General features: G+C 37.2%; 1 protein-coding gene across 1 annotated transcript in view; it reads right to left on the reverse strand.

Annotated features, from left to right (window-relative positions):
- Positions 1 to 4,249: 4,249 nt before the first annotated feature.
- LOC127435623 (transmembrane protein 263-B-like) overlaps positions 4,250 to 17,616 on the reverse strand; it is a 36,518-nt gene continuing 23,151 nt past the window's right edge. Inside the window, exon 3 of the mRNA XM_051689217.1 lies at positions 4,250 to 6,458. Coding sequence (XP_051545177.1) covers positions 6,178 to 6,458 — 281 coding nt within the window. The 3' untranslated portion in view covers positions 4,250 to 6,177. The remainder of the gene's footprint in view (positions 6,459 to 17,616) is intronic.

A 17,616-nucleotide genomic window follows, 5' to 3' on the forward strand; every position in this document is an offset into this window, starting at 1 on the left:
ATGTAAACAGAAAGAGGCCACATTTCTGGTGAATTTTTGCATTTCTGTGTCCTCACTGTTTTAGATCTCATGTATATGTTGCTTGCACTAGTTTGAGCAATGAGTGCAAAATGAGGGCAGAATGAAGTAATAAATCACTGGTTATAACATGCATATGTTTTTTTTGAGGGTCGAAATTTGTTTAGTTGGATATTCAATTTTGAACCATTGGAGATACATGCTTGCATAACTGTTTTGTGCAAGACGCAAAATATTAGGAGGACAAAATGGGTAAAAATACTTGGATTGCTGCAAAAAGAACTTCAAATATATCAAAATATGTGACAATTGAATATATTTTAAAGCAAAATGTCACATTAAGTCAGAGTCGTGGCCTTGTAGTTGGAGTTATGAGACTTTGAGCCTTGGTACTCATGGGAGTATTCAAGTTCAGATCTGCCTTGTGTCATTTCGCAATCCCACTTTGCTCTTTTTTCTCCCCTCACCCTTTCCTGGCATCTCTTGATTATTCCTGTCAATAAAAGTGGCAAAAGGCCAAAAAATAAAATGTCACATTAAAATTCATTTGGAATGTCAGTGCTTGGAAACAAAAAAATATCACATTTCAATGTGGGATTTGTTATTCAGTAAAACGAGAGACTGGTTGAAAGCCTTATTAATTTTGCAAGGTGCTGTATACACATACACTTTCATGGCAGGTGGCTTTTTCTGTGACCCATGTGTATGACTTTCTTTCTTGTGCAGAACACAAACAAAGATATTTAGAAGAATATCTCAACTCTGCAGGTCCATCCAATACAAGTGAATTATGACCAAAACTTTGAAACTCCAAAAAGCACAAAAAGGTAGCATAAAATTAATCCATAAGTCTCCAATGATTTAATCCATGTCTTCTGAAGCGATCCAATTGGTTTTAGGTGAGAAAAGACAAAAAATTCACAATAAATTTTTTACATCTGCAGTCTCCTTGGCGATCATGATTTCAAGCTCGATTACACTTCCTAACGCCATCTACAGCTCTGCACATGCGTCAAATACTAGGAAGTGTAATCAAGCTTGAAATCATGCTCAAGGCTGCAATGGCAAGATGTACAGTGAAAAAGGAGTTATATTTTGGTCTATTCTCCCCCAAAATTGATTAGATCACTTCAGAAGACATGGATTAAACCACTGGAGTCTTATGGCTTACTTTTATGCTGCCTTTTTATGTGATTTTTTGAGCTTCACAGTTTCACATGCATTGTGTGGACCTACAGAGCTTCTTCCAAATATCTTCATTTGTGTTCTGCAAAAGAAAGTCATACACATATGGGATGGCTTGAGGGTTAGTAAATGATGAGAAACTTTAAATTTTGGGGGGGGGGAGTATTCCTTTAACCCCAGTTAAAGTGCATAAGTAATCTTGCATAATACAATGCCAAATAGGGTACAAAATAATTTGGCTGCACCTGATATAAATCATACCAGACTATGGAACAATCAGCAAAAATGTGCCAGCTAGGAACTGAAGTTTTTTAACAAGGGTGTTAATGCTACTTAAAAGCCAATGCTCTTGAGTAAATTACCGACTTAAAGGGATCATTCCCCCCAAAATGATAATTATGTCATGCTGTTCCAAACCCATATGACTTTCTTTCATCCATGGAACCCAAAATGAGATTTTAGGCAGAATGACAATCTCAGTCACCATTCATATTCATTGTATGGAAAAAAGATACAATGAAAGGGATATTGAGACAAACATACACTTATCGTCTTCTTTTGGGTTCCACGAGAGAGTCAAGTTTTCAAGTGCTCTTCTGGGGAAACAGTTCTTCAAACACCTCACTGCCCATTTCAGCATGCTTGAGATCTTCTCAAAAGAGATGTTGTTCATTAAGACCAATTATAGTGATTCAGACAACAATTTAAACCACTTATTGTGATTTAGCGACTCCAGGATGCAACTATATTTGGAACATTGTGTTCTAGCTGTTGTATTTATCACCTGAGGGTAATATGGACTATATATTATGCATAAGCAGCACAAAATGCGTAAGGTCATGTAAATGCCTTAAACAGTGTTCCTTTACCAGGGTAAAGTCATAAACAGTTTAAACATAAACCGATAGACATGTTGATTTTTGCCCATTACCTCGATTTCGTGTAGCATGTAAACACCTTTACCAGCGTTCTTATCAGCTTATCTAATGTGCATGACTGTTCACGTTCTGACATCAAAAGCAGAGAATGACCCCATTATTTCAAATGTTATGTTGGCGCAGTTTTCTTGCATTGTTCGATTTTTTTTAATAAACAGATTTTTGCTAGTTTTTAACATTTTGGTGTACAGGTAAACACGCTCAATGACCACGTTTACATTAGGAATGTGCCTGGGTGGTCGACTAATCGACTAGTTGTCAAACAACTGACTAGTCAATTAGTGGGGTAGACTACCAACATGAATATTTTTAGTGGTGGTGCTTTTAAAGGGAGACGCAACTTCTTAGAGAGCATTTTTGCGTGCATCACCCTGCATCAACAATACCGTATATTGCAAGACGATCACTTTCGGACTTGAAATCCTCTGCTGTAAGTAATGTTTCCGTATTTGTAAGGTGATATGGAGAGATTAAAGTCTTTTGCTGATTCTGTCTGACACTGCTTATATAAAAAGTAAAAAAGGTTTAAACTCTTTAATGTCGTGAACTAGATGTGTACCTGCAACCTTACTTTGCAGTTCCGCACTTTTGAATGTGCAGCGAGGATCGTCCCAAAGCAATCCGTTTACACTGAAGCTTGTCATTCTGTGTCCAGGATGCGCATAAATGGTTTTGTGCCGCTTTGTATTGGAGCTTTTCTTATTTCGAACTTTGACAGTTCTGTGCAATAAAATGTTATAGTTATTTAGCCTATTTATTTGTGGAATATCCATTAGTCACCATGTTGAAGTGCTGCACTTAGCGTCCATATATCCCTCTAAAAGGCATCTGATCGGGGTCATGTGAACATAACGGAGCCTAATAATACATTATTATCCTTAACACCGACTAGTCGTTCAAAGACCCGACGAATAGTCGATTATGAAAATGAGTAGTTTTGCACATCCCTGGTTTATATGCACAATCTTACATGATTATGTTAATTAAGCAGACAACGTGTAAGGTCACATAAACGCTTTAAATGTCTTTCCTCGTATTGGTGTGCATGTAAAAGCACTCAATAAAATGCCAAGCCTACTGTTTTACAGCAGTCAGAATCACCATTGAAAATGTTATTGTCATGAAAATGGTGACAATTCAAAAAAAATCTCATTGTCCTAAAAATAAGCCTTCATTTTTTTTTCTGTTAAACAAATACTTTTATTTATTTCTTTTGATTTTGGGGTGAAATGTGACCTAGACATTTTTCCATGACATTCACCCTATTACACGAGAAATGTCTTTGTGTTTGTAGCTCTTGACAGTTGATTGTAGGCAGATTTCATTGTGACAGTACTTGTGTGTCACCTTGAAATATAAAGTATAAGGTTAAAAAGCCACAAAACAGACTTTTAATGGTGCTTTAAATACTTGATACTAAAATCATAATATATTGGTTAACATTCTAGAAAAATGATGTTTTCAAGCCATGCAATTGTTTTTGAAGATAAAACACCCTACTGGTCCAGTTAATTTTTTGTGCTGATTCAGTGTGCCATGAAAGAAGACACAGGTTTATGAGCACTTGGGTCTGCCCACAACGGACAGGGCAACGAATAATGCCAGGGGTACAGTGCTGCACTGAGAATTCTTTTAGAATTCTAAATGGCACGAAAATCGACTCGGAGGGTAATGCAGTGTGCAAATTGACCGTATCCAAAGAGGCATAAGAACATCTCTCTCTCTCCATCTCATAAAAACAAAACCTTCTAACCTATTTATGATGGAAAACCAGTTTAACACCAGTTGTGGATGCAGTTTAATAGTTTACCTTTTACCAAGGAGTGTTATTTTACCATGTGAAATAATGAATTATGTGGTCACTTATTATAAACTGCTTATGTATCCCAGATCAGGTCTGCTAGTGCATTCTAGTGCATTTAAATGTTACATAAAAGATTGATGCTGAAATGAATAATAGATTAGTGGTTTAGAAATATCTCCACACACCTATATGCCAGAGGCAGATTACGGAGATAATCACTTCTACTTTTTTCTGCTCACATTGTTGCGCATGAAAAGAAGCGTTCAAATAATAAATCAAATACAGAATGCAAATAACGCAAACATTTCTAAAATACAGAATGCATTTATTTGTAGAATACAGCATCAATTTAGCAAAAATAGTTCTATTATAGACAAAATCTAATTGGGTCTTAAAAGTCCAGTTTATAGTAACAGTGTCTTCAAGACATGGATACCTACCAGAAAGTGTGTATATAACAGGAAAAAGCATAAATATGAAATACATTGTCACATTTAAGTCGAACAGCATGTTGCACAGAACAAAACTAGAGCTTCAAGCATGCATTGCAACAGTATAATACGTCATGAGGTTTTTGCATAAATAAAATGAGACAAACATTTAAGCAATGAAAAAAAAAGCAACAGTAAAAAACGGAACAAATACGCAATTTGCACATTTCCAACTGTGATAGTTTTATGATGTAAACAGCCGTGATTATTTTGTACTGTTTTGAAACACTAAATGCCCCACCGTGAGCTCTTACAACTCTCAAGACATTCTGGCACATGTATGGCTAACAAAGTGACATCTCAAATGAGCTACCAAAGATGCTTCACAGGTAAAGAGCAATGCAGACTTAGCAAAAAAGCTGTTTTAGATGGACTGAAGAATTAAACTCTTAATTAAACTCCAGGCTCCTGTTTCCTAGATACAGGTTGAATGATTAATGTTTTAAACCACTATCTTAGAATGGAGTGTTTACAATGGAAACTCACCATTAATGGTGCATTTCAGTCAAGGAGTAAATATAATCTATGCCATAGAATCAAAATATGTGAACTTCAACCATTTAGAAACTTCAGTATACTTACCATAACTGTGATCTAAATGATAATGTGCAATCCTCTGCTAGGAAAATAACATAGCTAACTTGACCAATCAATGAACAAATTTTGTGGTAGCACTGAAATCTCTATCAATGAAACTCCAGTCACCCATAAACAGTTTATTTTACATAGCCAAGCCCAAATCAAAGAATATTTGAGTTTACATAGTGTAAATCCCACATAATAACATGAGGGAAATCTAGTTTCACAATATTTCAATTAATTAAAGAATTATAATTATAAACACTTTTTTGTTCAAAGATGGGCTTGAAAAAGCTCAAACTCACATTTTTTAGGAACTTGTAAAGTGTGCTTGAATTGACACTTATTACAGATATCTCATTATTACTTATTGTGTGCATACATCATATGACGTTTTTAATTAATATTGCAGAAATTTAAAAGTAACCAAGTATTAAGTCTGTCTCAGGTAAGAGATCATTTGTCTGCATTTTCTTGGTGATGGAGGTGAACTGTAAACAGGAAGTGGAGATCAGTTTCATGAGAATTGTTAAACAATATGTTTGATATCACCATGTGATCCCTCTCTGTCCTAAAACTACTCTTCCCCTGCACCGATACAGTTCAGTAATACAATTCAGCCGACACAATTAATCAACATACACAACACATATAAACTAATAAGCAAACAAATGGAGTAATATCCCAATTGTCACATGTACCTTAGTCATAGCTTTTTAATGTTGGTCAAAGTTTTATACTGATGTGAGACCAGTTTTGCAGTTCTTTACATTAAAAGGGATCGTTCAAACAAAAATGAATTCTGGCATCATTTACTGTTCCAAACTTGTATGACTTACTTTCTTCCCTGAAACACAAAGGAGATGTTAGGCAGAATGTTTAGGGCATTTGTGCTCCATGGAAGAAAAATACTGATACAGGTTTGAAACAACATGAGTCTGAGTAAACAATGACAGAAATTTCATTTTTGGATGAACTGTCCCTCTAACTAAAGCAGGATATATTTGGTCAGAGATCAATGCAAAACAGCAAGCCCCCCCCTCCCCCCACCAATGGTTTAAATGTACCTGCCACCTCTCCAAAACCATTGAAAGTGAGAACACACCACCCAGACAAGCAGAGACACACTGAATAAAACAGAGGGTGGGAGTGAGCAGCCATTCTAATCCGACTTGTCCTTTTTCTTTGGTGTAACTTTACCAGCCACGGCAGACCCCACTGCCCCGACCCCTCCCGTTACCACAGAGACACCGCCTTTAACCAATCCAACTCCAGCTGCAGGAACGCTCGTCACAGCCGTCTTGGTCAGCTCAAAGCTCTTGCAGCCAACCCAGGCCACGCCTCCGAGAGTGGCACCCACCGCTCCTTTGGTGAAGTTGAACAGCCCACCTGTCACTCTCCAGACCACGCCTGCTTCATTCTTGGGATGGTCCTTCTCCAAATCTGGAAAAAGATTACATTTAAAGAAGTGTAAATGGAGTGTGAACAATCCTGTAAAGTTTTTCAAAACGGTATATGGGCAATATTTAAACTCGTTGATATGACTGTTAATAATTTGTAATTACATTAAGTATTAAACTGCACAACTTGTCTCACACCATTTGTGCAATGGACATGAACGATTTGTGCGATTACTTTAACAATTTTTTTTTGCCTGGCGGACATAATCTTTCCTTAAGACTGAAACTTACTCTATACAAGTACATGAACACATAAGCTTCTAGCTATCTCAATTTCGTGCACTGTTGCGTTACAAAATGTGTCCAACTGCAAGTACGCGAATGAAGATGCTTCTAGCTACATAAGCTTGATTTTGTGAATTGTTACGTTCTGAAATGTGTCAGACCGCAAGGACACGAATGCAGACACTACTAGCTACACAAGCTTGATTTTGTGTATTGTTGCATTCCGAAATGTGTCAGATTGCAAGGACGTGAACGCAGATACTACTAGCTATGCAAACTCGATTTTGTGCATTGTTGCATTCTGAAATGTGTCAGTCCACAAGGACGTGAAAGCAGACGCTTCTATCTACGCAAGCTCCATTTTGTGCATTGTTGCGTTCCGTAATGTGTCAGGCCGCAAAGAAGCGAATGCAGATGCTTCTAGCTACGCAAGCTCGATTTTGTGCATGGTTGCGTTACGAAATGTGTCAGACCACAAGTGAACGAACGCAGACGCTTCCAGTCTTGCAAGCTCTATTTCATGCGTTGTTGCATTCTGAAATGTGTCAGACTGCAAGTACACAAACGCAGACGCTTCTATCTACGAAAGCTCAATTTCATGTGTTGCATTTAGAAATGTGTCAGACCGCAAGCACGTGAAAGCAGATGGTTCTAACTGTGCAAGCTTAATTTCATGCACTGTTGCGTTCCGAAATGTGTCACACCGCATGTACACAAACACAGACGCTTCTAGCTGTGAAAGTTTGATTACATGTGTAGATGTGTTTCGAAATGTATTAGAACGCAAGTATGTGAAAGCAGACGGTTCGAACTACGCATGCTTAATTTCATGCACTGTTGCGTTCCGAAATGTGTCAGACCGCATGTACACAAACACAGATGCTTCTAGCTACGAAAGTTCTATTATATGTGTAGTTGCATTTCGAAATGTATCAGACCGCAAGTACGTGAAAGCAGATGGTTTTATCTACGCAAGTTTTATTTCATGCACTGCTGCATTCTGAAATGTATCAGACCGCAAGTACATGAAAGCAGACGATTCTAAATATGCAAGCGTAATTTCATGCGCTGTTGCATTCCGAAATATGTCAGACTGCATGTACACAAATGCAGACACTTCTAGCTACGAAAGCTCGATTTCATGTGTTGCGTTTCAAAATGTATCAGACTGCAAGTACGTGAAAGCAGACAGTTCTACCTACACAAGGTCGATTTGTGCATTGATCTTGTTACGCAAGCAGTGCATAACTAAAAAAAAAAAGATATATTTAGACTATAGAAATTTCCATTAATTTTAATTCCATATTTTTTATTTCCATGACTTTTATATGCCTGCAAAACACCATTTTAAAATCCTTTCATATGGTTTGTCATGACCTTTGGAAGCCTGCACCGTTGGCAGTTGTGGCACAAAAGTTAGTGGTGGACACTGCCTAAAGATTGAGTGATTCTGAGAGTGGTTAATTTATTATCGAGAATTCAAAGCCGAGTCTTCCAAACACACACACACACACACACACACACACACACACACACACACACACAAATAAATCTAAACATAAAAAAATGGATCCATGATATTGTTCCCAGATCTTTCTGTATGCCACAAAACACCTTTAAAGGAATCAATCCAAGGCAAATACAATTATAATCTCCACCTTTCACTATTATCTCTCTCAACAGTGCAATTTTACACTTATTTACAGATAAGAGCAATTTTGAAATCACTCACCGAAAAATAAAAGTATTTATGTAAGGATTGTGTCTCTGGGGTGTAAAGTGACACTGAAAGCTTCTGGGTAGCATTTTGAAATCAGCTCACATCTACAGTCCTGACACACTGAGTAATACACTGAGCAGATGTGGTCTCAAACACACACACACACACACACACACACACACACACACACACACACACACACACACACACACACTGCAAACAGCATCACTTTTCTCCTTTGTTGTTTCTCTGGCAGAATACAAGAAAAGACACTCTCAATTCCTTCCGCTGGACAACTAGCATTTACAAACCGCAACACTCTGCAGACCGCGAACAGAAATTATATCCTTTACATTCAATCAATCAATACTGTCAAGGACCGCGTGGTCGGGTTGCATGATGAGCTCCCCCGTGAATCGATGCGCCACAGAGAAGCAGTGCATATTCAGATGAGTCCCGCGGGATGATAGCTGAAAAATTTCAGCGTGCTCGTGAAGCAGTCAAGGTCGGCCCACACGTAGTTCATACCTGTGCATGGATGTGCACATGCATAAACAACAGACACACACTGAAATAACCAGAAGCGGCCTTGATGTGAAACCCTTTTGGGATGCGACCAGAGAGGAGATGAACGGATTTAACTAAAGCCTCCTTTCCTCTCCTCACGGCCTTGCATTAATGTCTAAATTCATTAATATGTATAATATGTACCTACAAAGCTCTTGTTTCTACCAACATTGTGTCTATACTGTGAATTGCTTGCTTTCAGTGTTGACTTAAGATCGACAATATTGTTTTTGTTTAAGTATCTGATAACTGATATGCAGAACCAATTTTTTATTTTACTGTCTGTTTCTGCTTATGACACAATATTACCTAAATAATTATTAGACTACAAAAAAAAATAATATGCATTGTGAATATTTTATTAAAGGAATAGTTCACCAAAAATAAAAACAATTCATTCATTGTTTACTAACCCTCATGTTGTTCCAATCCTGTATGAACTGTTCTTTGGAACAAAAAAAGGTGAAATGTTGTAGAATATCTTGGCCCCTCTTGTCTATGTAATGACTGAGGCACAAGGCTCTTGAACTCCAAAATGTAAAAAAATAAAAAGCTCCAAGAAGTATAATAACAGTATTATAAAAGTAGTTTATTGGACTTGTGTGCTATATTAAAGTCTTTTGAAGACATACAATTACTATGTTTGAACAGACTGAAATCTAAATCGTTATTAACTCATAATCTACCCATATGTCCTCTCTGAAATGGACTACAAAAGTGGTATTGACAACAAAAATGGCGAGTCAATGGCATTTGATGCCAAACGCCATTGGTTCTTGCGTGTCGCGTGACCAAATGTCATTGACATCAATGGTGTCATATTTTATTTAAAAGCTACAGCAGAGGGGAAGATTTTCTTTGAATAATGACTTAAATTGTGGTCTGTTCCACACACAAAGCTAATGCATGGCTTCAGAAGACATGGAATATAGCTCATGCGCTTCCTGACTCCTGCTCCACGTGATGCGTGACCTCCCCAATGAGCTTACATCATCCCTCTCATGGGCACACGTCACAGAGATGTACGGAAGCAAACATTTGTAGTTAAAAAGTATTATTTTGTTCCTCAAAATAATCAATCGTTTGCGTTCAGAAGAACTTTATTCGTGTGGATTATTTTGATGCACCATAAATATGCTTTTTGGACTGTCAAAAAATGGAGTACATTCACTTGCTTTGTTTAGAGGAGGAGGCCCGAAATGAAATCCTAAAAATCTTAAATTCTGTATTGATGAAGAAAGAAACTCAGATACATCTTGGATGGCCTGAGGGTGAGTAAATTATCAGCAAATTTTCATTTTTGGGTGAACTATTCCTTTAATTTTATGGTGCTTTTTTTGTCATTTTGGAGCCTCAGTTCCCTTTTATTTTGATTATATTGAAAAGAGCATCCAGGATGTTCTTCAAAATTTCCCCATTTGTGTTCTATGGAAGAAAAAGTTGATGTATGCAACTGGAACACCAGACCTCATATAACTTGTTTACATTCGGATGACTTCAAATCATGTAACAAATTATGTCCCCTAGTCAATGCAGTATATAACTATCATGTTAGGATGGAAGAATTATACAATATCGGAAGTGGTCAGTGATAAATGTGGTAAAACAAGCATCTTTGACGGCATTGGCGGGTGGGAAACTTACACCTCCACAGATTTGCACATGCAGTTAAGAACTAGCTACCAGTGCCTGGGCCTGGGCAGGGGTAATCACAGTTTCCATGGTATAACACCTCAAATTGCTGAGGTTCTTTCAGAAATCTTCCATTTGTACATTGAGCTTGAGTGAGCAAAATCGGTGGTGAGGTATGTTTAAAAAAGAAATACGGTTATTTTTTAATTGACATTTTCTAGCATTGTTTCCAGTGCTTTATGCTAAAAGAATGAAAGAAGGGTAGACACTATATTAAGGACAATGGCGTGTTTCTTTTAGGATAAGAAGGCATACACAGAATCTAACCTGTTATCCACACTTTAGGCCTTATTCATGAAACACATATTTCTGCGTGAATTGTTCGGAAAGCCATTCTTTAGTAAACTGTCACATTTATGACAAGCAATTCCTGTCTTAACCACATGTGAATCTGTATGTGAATTGTTCACAAAAAAAAAAAAAAGAAAAGAAAAAAAAAAAGAAAAAGAAATGTGATAACATTCAGATTATTATATATACAATATTTCATTCATTCTAAGGATGCACCAATACCACTTTTTCTCTTCCGATCCGATTCCGATATCAGAAATCTCAGTACTGGCGATACTGATCCCGATCCGATACCAGTGTTGTTTTTTTGCATAATCAGTTTAGAATATCTTTACATTATTGTGTGGAACTAATTGGGAGTACTCTTTAATATGTAAAGAAACACAAACCTCTAACTACACATTATTTCAATATAAATGTATAGAAGAAACACTTTATTGTTAACTAGTATACTGGATAATGTAGCAGCAAAATTAACAGTAATTCCAGTACAAGTCATCAGTAGAAAAGCGTTTTTTTTTTTTTTTTTTTTTTTTTTTTTTCAACTTGTATCTGGACTTTAAAGGATTCAGATATATTTTTTGTTCAATTTAGTTGTAAGACATCAGTTCACTTTTCATTCACACTGTTATTTTTTGGAACCCATTCAACTTAAATATTATTATAATTTGTAAACAAATGATAATAATAATAATAATAATAATAATAATAATAAACAGTGTTTACATCACTGTTTCAATCATCTGTTCAATAAACCCTGCTACTGTGTTCATATCTCTGCCTCCATAACACCTTTAACTTTTAAACCCTCACGCTTTTATTTTGACATTCTGAACTTTACAGGAAGCCCTGTATGTGTCTGTTTGTAGCAAAGTTCACAGTAGTTTAGTTGGCTTCTTATTCAAATTCTGGTAAAATGCATATTATAAGTGAACTGAATTATTGAGCATCTACATCTGAGATGTTGTTCGTGAGTAGCGCTCAAATACTGCGCACCGCGTGAAGGCTAAAAATAGGCGTGCGTGTAAACAGAGCAGCACCATTCAATAACGCGCTGGAGCTGCATGTGCATTTTATATTTACTTATTAAACACAGCCTTTTGTGATTCACAGAGCTATCGCACGTCTTCAAGTGGCTTCAAATAAAATGCACGAGTCATATGAACTACTTTAATTGTGTTAATGAACTTCTTTTATGTCATTTTTTTGAGCTTGACCATAACGAACATGACTAACACACAGTATCGGATTTAGATCGGGCTCGTCAGACCGATACCCGATCCATTTAAAAATGTCAGTATCGGAGCCGATACCGATCCAGGTATCGGATCAGTGCATCCCTAATTCATTCATTTAATCTTTTATAAAATTCCACTGATTACAACAAAACTCATGTATCTTTAACTACACATTGTCAAATGAACAACCATCTAGTAACTGCACTGCCTGATTGAAGTCTTGAACCGGTTCTGAACAAAAACTTGTACTTGGTACCCAACCCTAGTTAATTATCACATTCATGACAAGCAATTTTTGTGTAAACCATTAAGTAAATCCATTCTTACATAAATTGTCATCAATATCACAACCATTTCTGTGTAATATAAAAAATATTTATAAACTAACACACAAAGATTGGTGAATGATGGGTGTCATTCCATGCAGGCATAATGAAGTAGGAGATAACCACTCAGTCAATATGATTAAGTCAATGAACAGGAAACTTACAATATGTAAATATGGTATTTCTTATTTGCTCAAGGGTATTTGGGTAACAAAAGAAAAACAATTATTAGTCTATAATTTGACCATGCATATAACTGAGCAATGTCATCAATAGCAACATGTGTGTAAGAACTTGATGTCTAAATGTTTGAACGTTCTGTCAATATGTATCTAGCACACAAATGGTTGACTTGAAATATGGCTTAAGGCATCACCACACCTTAAAGCTAAATAATAACAGCATAATGAATCACCCACAACATGCAAATAACAGCATTCTGCATTCTCTGGAATGGATTTAAATATGGTATGTTGACATGTCAGAGATGCTGTCAATAGAGATGAACTTCTATCGAACCTGGAACATTCCATAATTCAAAGACATTCCGATAAACAAATAATTACCTTTTCTAGCCTAGCTTATTTCATAATGAAATCAGTATGCACACCCACTTTGCTGTGTAAATACACTAGAAATAAGCCTCAGCCACATGACTTCCTAATTGCTTAACTTCCTCAGCCCAGTATAAAAACATTCACCTATCACAACATGGCACTAGAACAACAAAACACTAAATCACTTCCGTTCTTTGTAGGAATGACCAATTTTTTTTTTTTTTTGACAGGAACCTTCAAGATCAGTTCTATAGCAAAGAGAAAATGTCAATTTGTCTTCAGATGCAGGAAAGAGAACAGTGACATTTGAAGGCTTAGATGAAAAGGTTAAGATATTCTGAGGTGTGTTACTGTTTTGAGAAATGGCCTGAGCTCTGTGGAGGGTGAGCATCAGTAGCTAAAAACCCACTCAACAAGCCCAGTACAAAGGTTACGGTGTTCACCTTGACAGTTAAATAAACATTCACAAAGACTGGATGGAGTATTTCACATGTCCTTCTAAGTGCTAAAAGCTTTTAAAACCACAGAGTTCTGTTGGTGCCGTTGTACTTGACTGATAGGAAACTGTAAATCGTTCTAAATAAAGCAGTCTAGTAGACGGTTTATCGCTTGGCAAGCTGGACCTGTCTCTTCTAGTTTGCTGCCATAAGAAATTCTACCATGCATCAGAGTTGGGTAAAATTCAGAATTTAAGAATTGGCTCACTTCCATTTCATGAGATGGAATTTTTATAGAATTGGCTATGCCCCATTTGAATTGCAATTCAAAGAATTTCAGCAGTCACAGAAAATATTTTCAATAAATAATTTACATTTATATACTGTATAATTATATTATCATTAATTTTCATTATGCCTATTTATTGCCTGGTATGTAGAATACATTTTTTTAAACTGATTAGAATAATACTCTAAACTAGAGGTGGACCGATATATCGGTTATCGCAAAAATCTATGCCGATATTTGCCAATAGTTTATTCATCATTTCAAAATAAGACTCACTGGTGTGTTTTGGGCTTGTTTATAAATACATACAGGGATAGTTCACCCAAAAATGAAAATTCTCTCATCATTTACTCCCCCTCATGCCATCCCAGATGTGTTTGACTTTCTTCTACTAAACACAAACAGAGATTTTTTAGAAGAATATCTCAGCTCTGTAGGTCTGTACAATGCAAGTTAATGGTGATCAGGCATTTGAAGCTCCAAAAAGGAGATCCATAAGACTCCAGTGATTTAATCAATGTCTTCTGAAGCAATCAAGTTGGTTTTGGGTGAGAACAGACCAAAATATACAGTAACTCCTTTTTCACTGTACATCTAGACACGATCTTGATTTTAAGCTCGATTACACTTCCTAGTGCTTGACGCATGTACAGAGCGCTAGATGGTCCTACAGGTGGAGTAATCGAGTTTAAAATTCAGAAACTGAAATGGAATTTATAAGGCCTTTTGAATTTAATTCTGAACGGTTCACAACCTTGCCATGTATCAGGCTATGGCACCATGAGCTGTACTTTTTAATGGTTGTAGAACAAAGAATCGTTTAAACTGTTGTAGCTCTGTTCCATTTAATATAGCACACAAGGAATTGCTGAGTTATCCTAAATCATCCTAAACATCCACCTGAGCAAGAAGCTATAAGCAACCTTGGATAAGTAAAGTTTTAGGTTGAAGTTGTCTGTGAAAGGATCCAAAAAGCCACAACTGTATTGAGATAAGTGGTCTCTATAGTGCACAGGCAGCTGAGAAAATTGTCTAGGCACACTTGAACATTCTCTTAAGATCCAATGGTGCCTGAACCCTGGCCTTAACCCTACATTATAATCCTGCCCAGGACAGCCAAAAGTATGACCTTTAGATAACATCAACAAAGCTGCATTCACAAACCAAAGGCAAATAATGGAGATAAAATCTGAGAATGAACAGATGAGACCGATATAATGCATTTTCTTCCTAGGAACCCACTCAGGCGTGGATGTTTTGTTAAAGGAAGAACAACATTTTCAAAAACACATCTTGTAAGGATGCTGGGGTTCACTGGGGGCATAAATTAAACCAATCATGGAGGAAACACCAAGGCAACATCTCTGGGAATTGGCTCTAGTGGCTAGAGGTAAAACAATTGGCCTTTTCTGTCTATAAAGAGATCTATTTTTAAAATTAAAACTAGATTTTTACAATAAAGAAAATGTGTGTGGTGCTAATCAGTGCAAAACTTGGCACCACTATGGGTTATTACTTTGGGTAGGGATTTAGAACAACCCCAAGTGTGAGCAATAATAACAGTGCAGGTTTAAAAAGAGAATCTGTAATTCGTTTTAGCAGGTATTATGCAGCAGGACACATGTCCCTGATGGGGAGACAAATTACTTTAGTATTGAGCTTACTGTATGTACCAAACTGCCATCTCTATAAAAACCTGTAATATAGTAGTCTTGATTTAGACCTGCCTGACCTAAGCTGAATTGGATAGCCAAGAATCCATTCCCTACCAATCAAAGCAGAACATGTTCCTGAACGAGAGGTGGGCCGCCAGCCTCTGGCGTAAATCTGTCGCCTCTGTAAATTTATGAGTCCATATCAATACCCACATCATCTCTCTGTAGTGCAGAGAAATAATGGTGAAAATATTGTTCTCCTCACTTGGCACCGAGATTTACAGTGAGCTAGAGCGCGAGAGAGAGAGGGAGAAATAAGAAAGAGTAAGAGAAGGGAGGGGGTAATCGGACCTTCCCCAGTGATAAAAACCCCCAGCGGGATTCAGTTCTCCGCTGTTCCACTCCTCTCACCAACAAGAACCGTGTCAGCCCCGTCCCTGTTGAGGTCTCTATTTTTAATCCCTGTGCCCGAGTTGCCTGGGGCAAAACACAATAGAGGGTCAAGTTAAAATGAGGTTTCGAGAGAATGGGCTGGAAGGAAATGTACTGAATTACTGTTGGACCTTGTTGAACATGCTGTTAGTACATGAGGTGTTAAGGAGTCAGAATAAGATGCAGAAAGGTTGCTGATGAACAAATACCAACATTTTATGTAGTTTCAGTAACATAAAAACTAGAAGTGCACAATTTTTCATGGCTGATATATTGTTTGTGATAACTGAGAAATAAAATTATGGTTAATCAATACCAATAGTTGAATAACAGCCGTCAATTTTAATTTTGTGTTTCAGGACATTTGCGGCAAAGTTTTTTTTTCTGTAATGCGCACGTAAAACCACGTGAGTTCACGTGCACCACTAGCGACCAGAGTTTCGCCAAGTTAGCACGTCATGTCGCTCTGTGAGGACTAATTCAAGATCTGCACACTGTTACGTTGTGTTTGCGCTTGTTTTAATTGGAATCATCTGCTTATTATTAACAAAATTCCACTCCATATTCCCTGTATGTTTTATGATGTAATAAACGAAAATGTGACAAATATGCACATCTGAGGGTTTTCACATTCAAATACTCTTTATAATTTGTTCTGTAAGTAAAACAAATATGCTTGTTGTATTCTACCAGTTGACACTTTTTCCTGCAAAATATAATACAACTATCTGATCCGTAATGTTTATATCGATTCCTTTTATGATAATTTATAAACTATGAAATGAAACACTAAATTTTGTCAGAAAATTAAGATGCAGTTTTTAAAGGGGGCCTGGGTAGCTCAGCGAGTATTGACGCTGACCACCACCCCTGGAGTCGCGAGTTTGAATCCAGGGCGTGCTGAGTGACTCCAGCCAGGTCTCCTAAGCAACCAATTGGCCCAGTTGCTAGGGAGGTTAGAGTCACATGGGGTAACCTCCTCGTGGTCATGATTAGGGGTTCTTGCTCTCAATGGGGCACGTGGCAAGTTGTGCGTGGATCACGGAGAGTAACATGAGCCTCAACATGAGGAGTCTCCATGGTGTCATGCACATCGAGCCACGTGATAAAATGCGCGGATTAACGGTCTCAGAAGCGGAGGCAACTGAGACTTATCCTCCGCCACTCGGACTGAGGTGTGTAACCGCGCCACCACGAGGACCTACTAAGTAGTGGACTAAGTACTAAGTGCACTGTAAAGTCCAGAGCCCAGTATAGCTGTGCAATGTGGCCAAAAAAATATAATATCGCAATTTTATTTTAAATGTTTTTCCTTATTCATACATTTTACATTAAAAAATGTCAGTGTTCAAAAACATTTCAAGAAGGAAAAATGGTCTTTGCATAAGTGATAGATGTCAGTTATTTCGTTATAGGGATGCACCAATCCAATACCTGGATCGGTATTGCATCCGATTCCAAAGTTTTTAACCGGATCAGGTATTGGTCTGACGAACCCAATCCAAATTGGTCATTACTGTCAAGTTCTAAAAATGACATAAAAGAACAATAAAAGCACCATTAAAGTAGTCCAAATGACTTGTGGATTTTATTAAAAAAAAATAAACAGCAGCTTTGTGAATCACAAAAGGCTGCGTTTATTAAGCAAATATATAGAGCATGCACAATGCATTTCAGTAAATGTACTCAGATGCAGATGCTCAATAGTTTGG

Source organism: Myxocyprinus asiaticus, chromosome 46, assembly GCF_019703515.2.
Source record: "Myxocyprinus asiaticus isolate MX2 ecotype Aquarium Trade chromosome 46, UBuf_Myxa_2, whole genome shotgun sequence".
NCBI lineage: Eukaryota > Metazoa > Chordata > Actinopteri > Cypriniformes > Catostomidae > Myxocyprinus > Myxocyprinus asiaticus.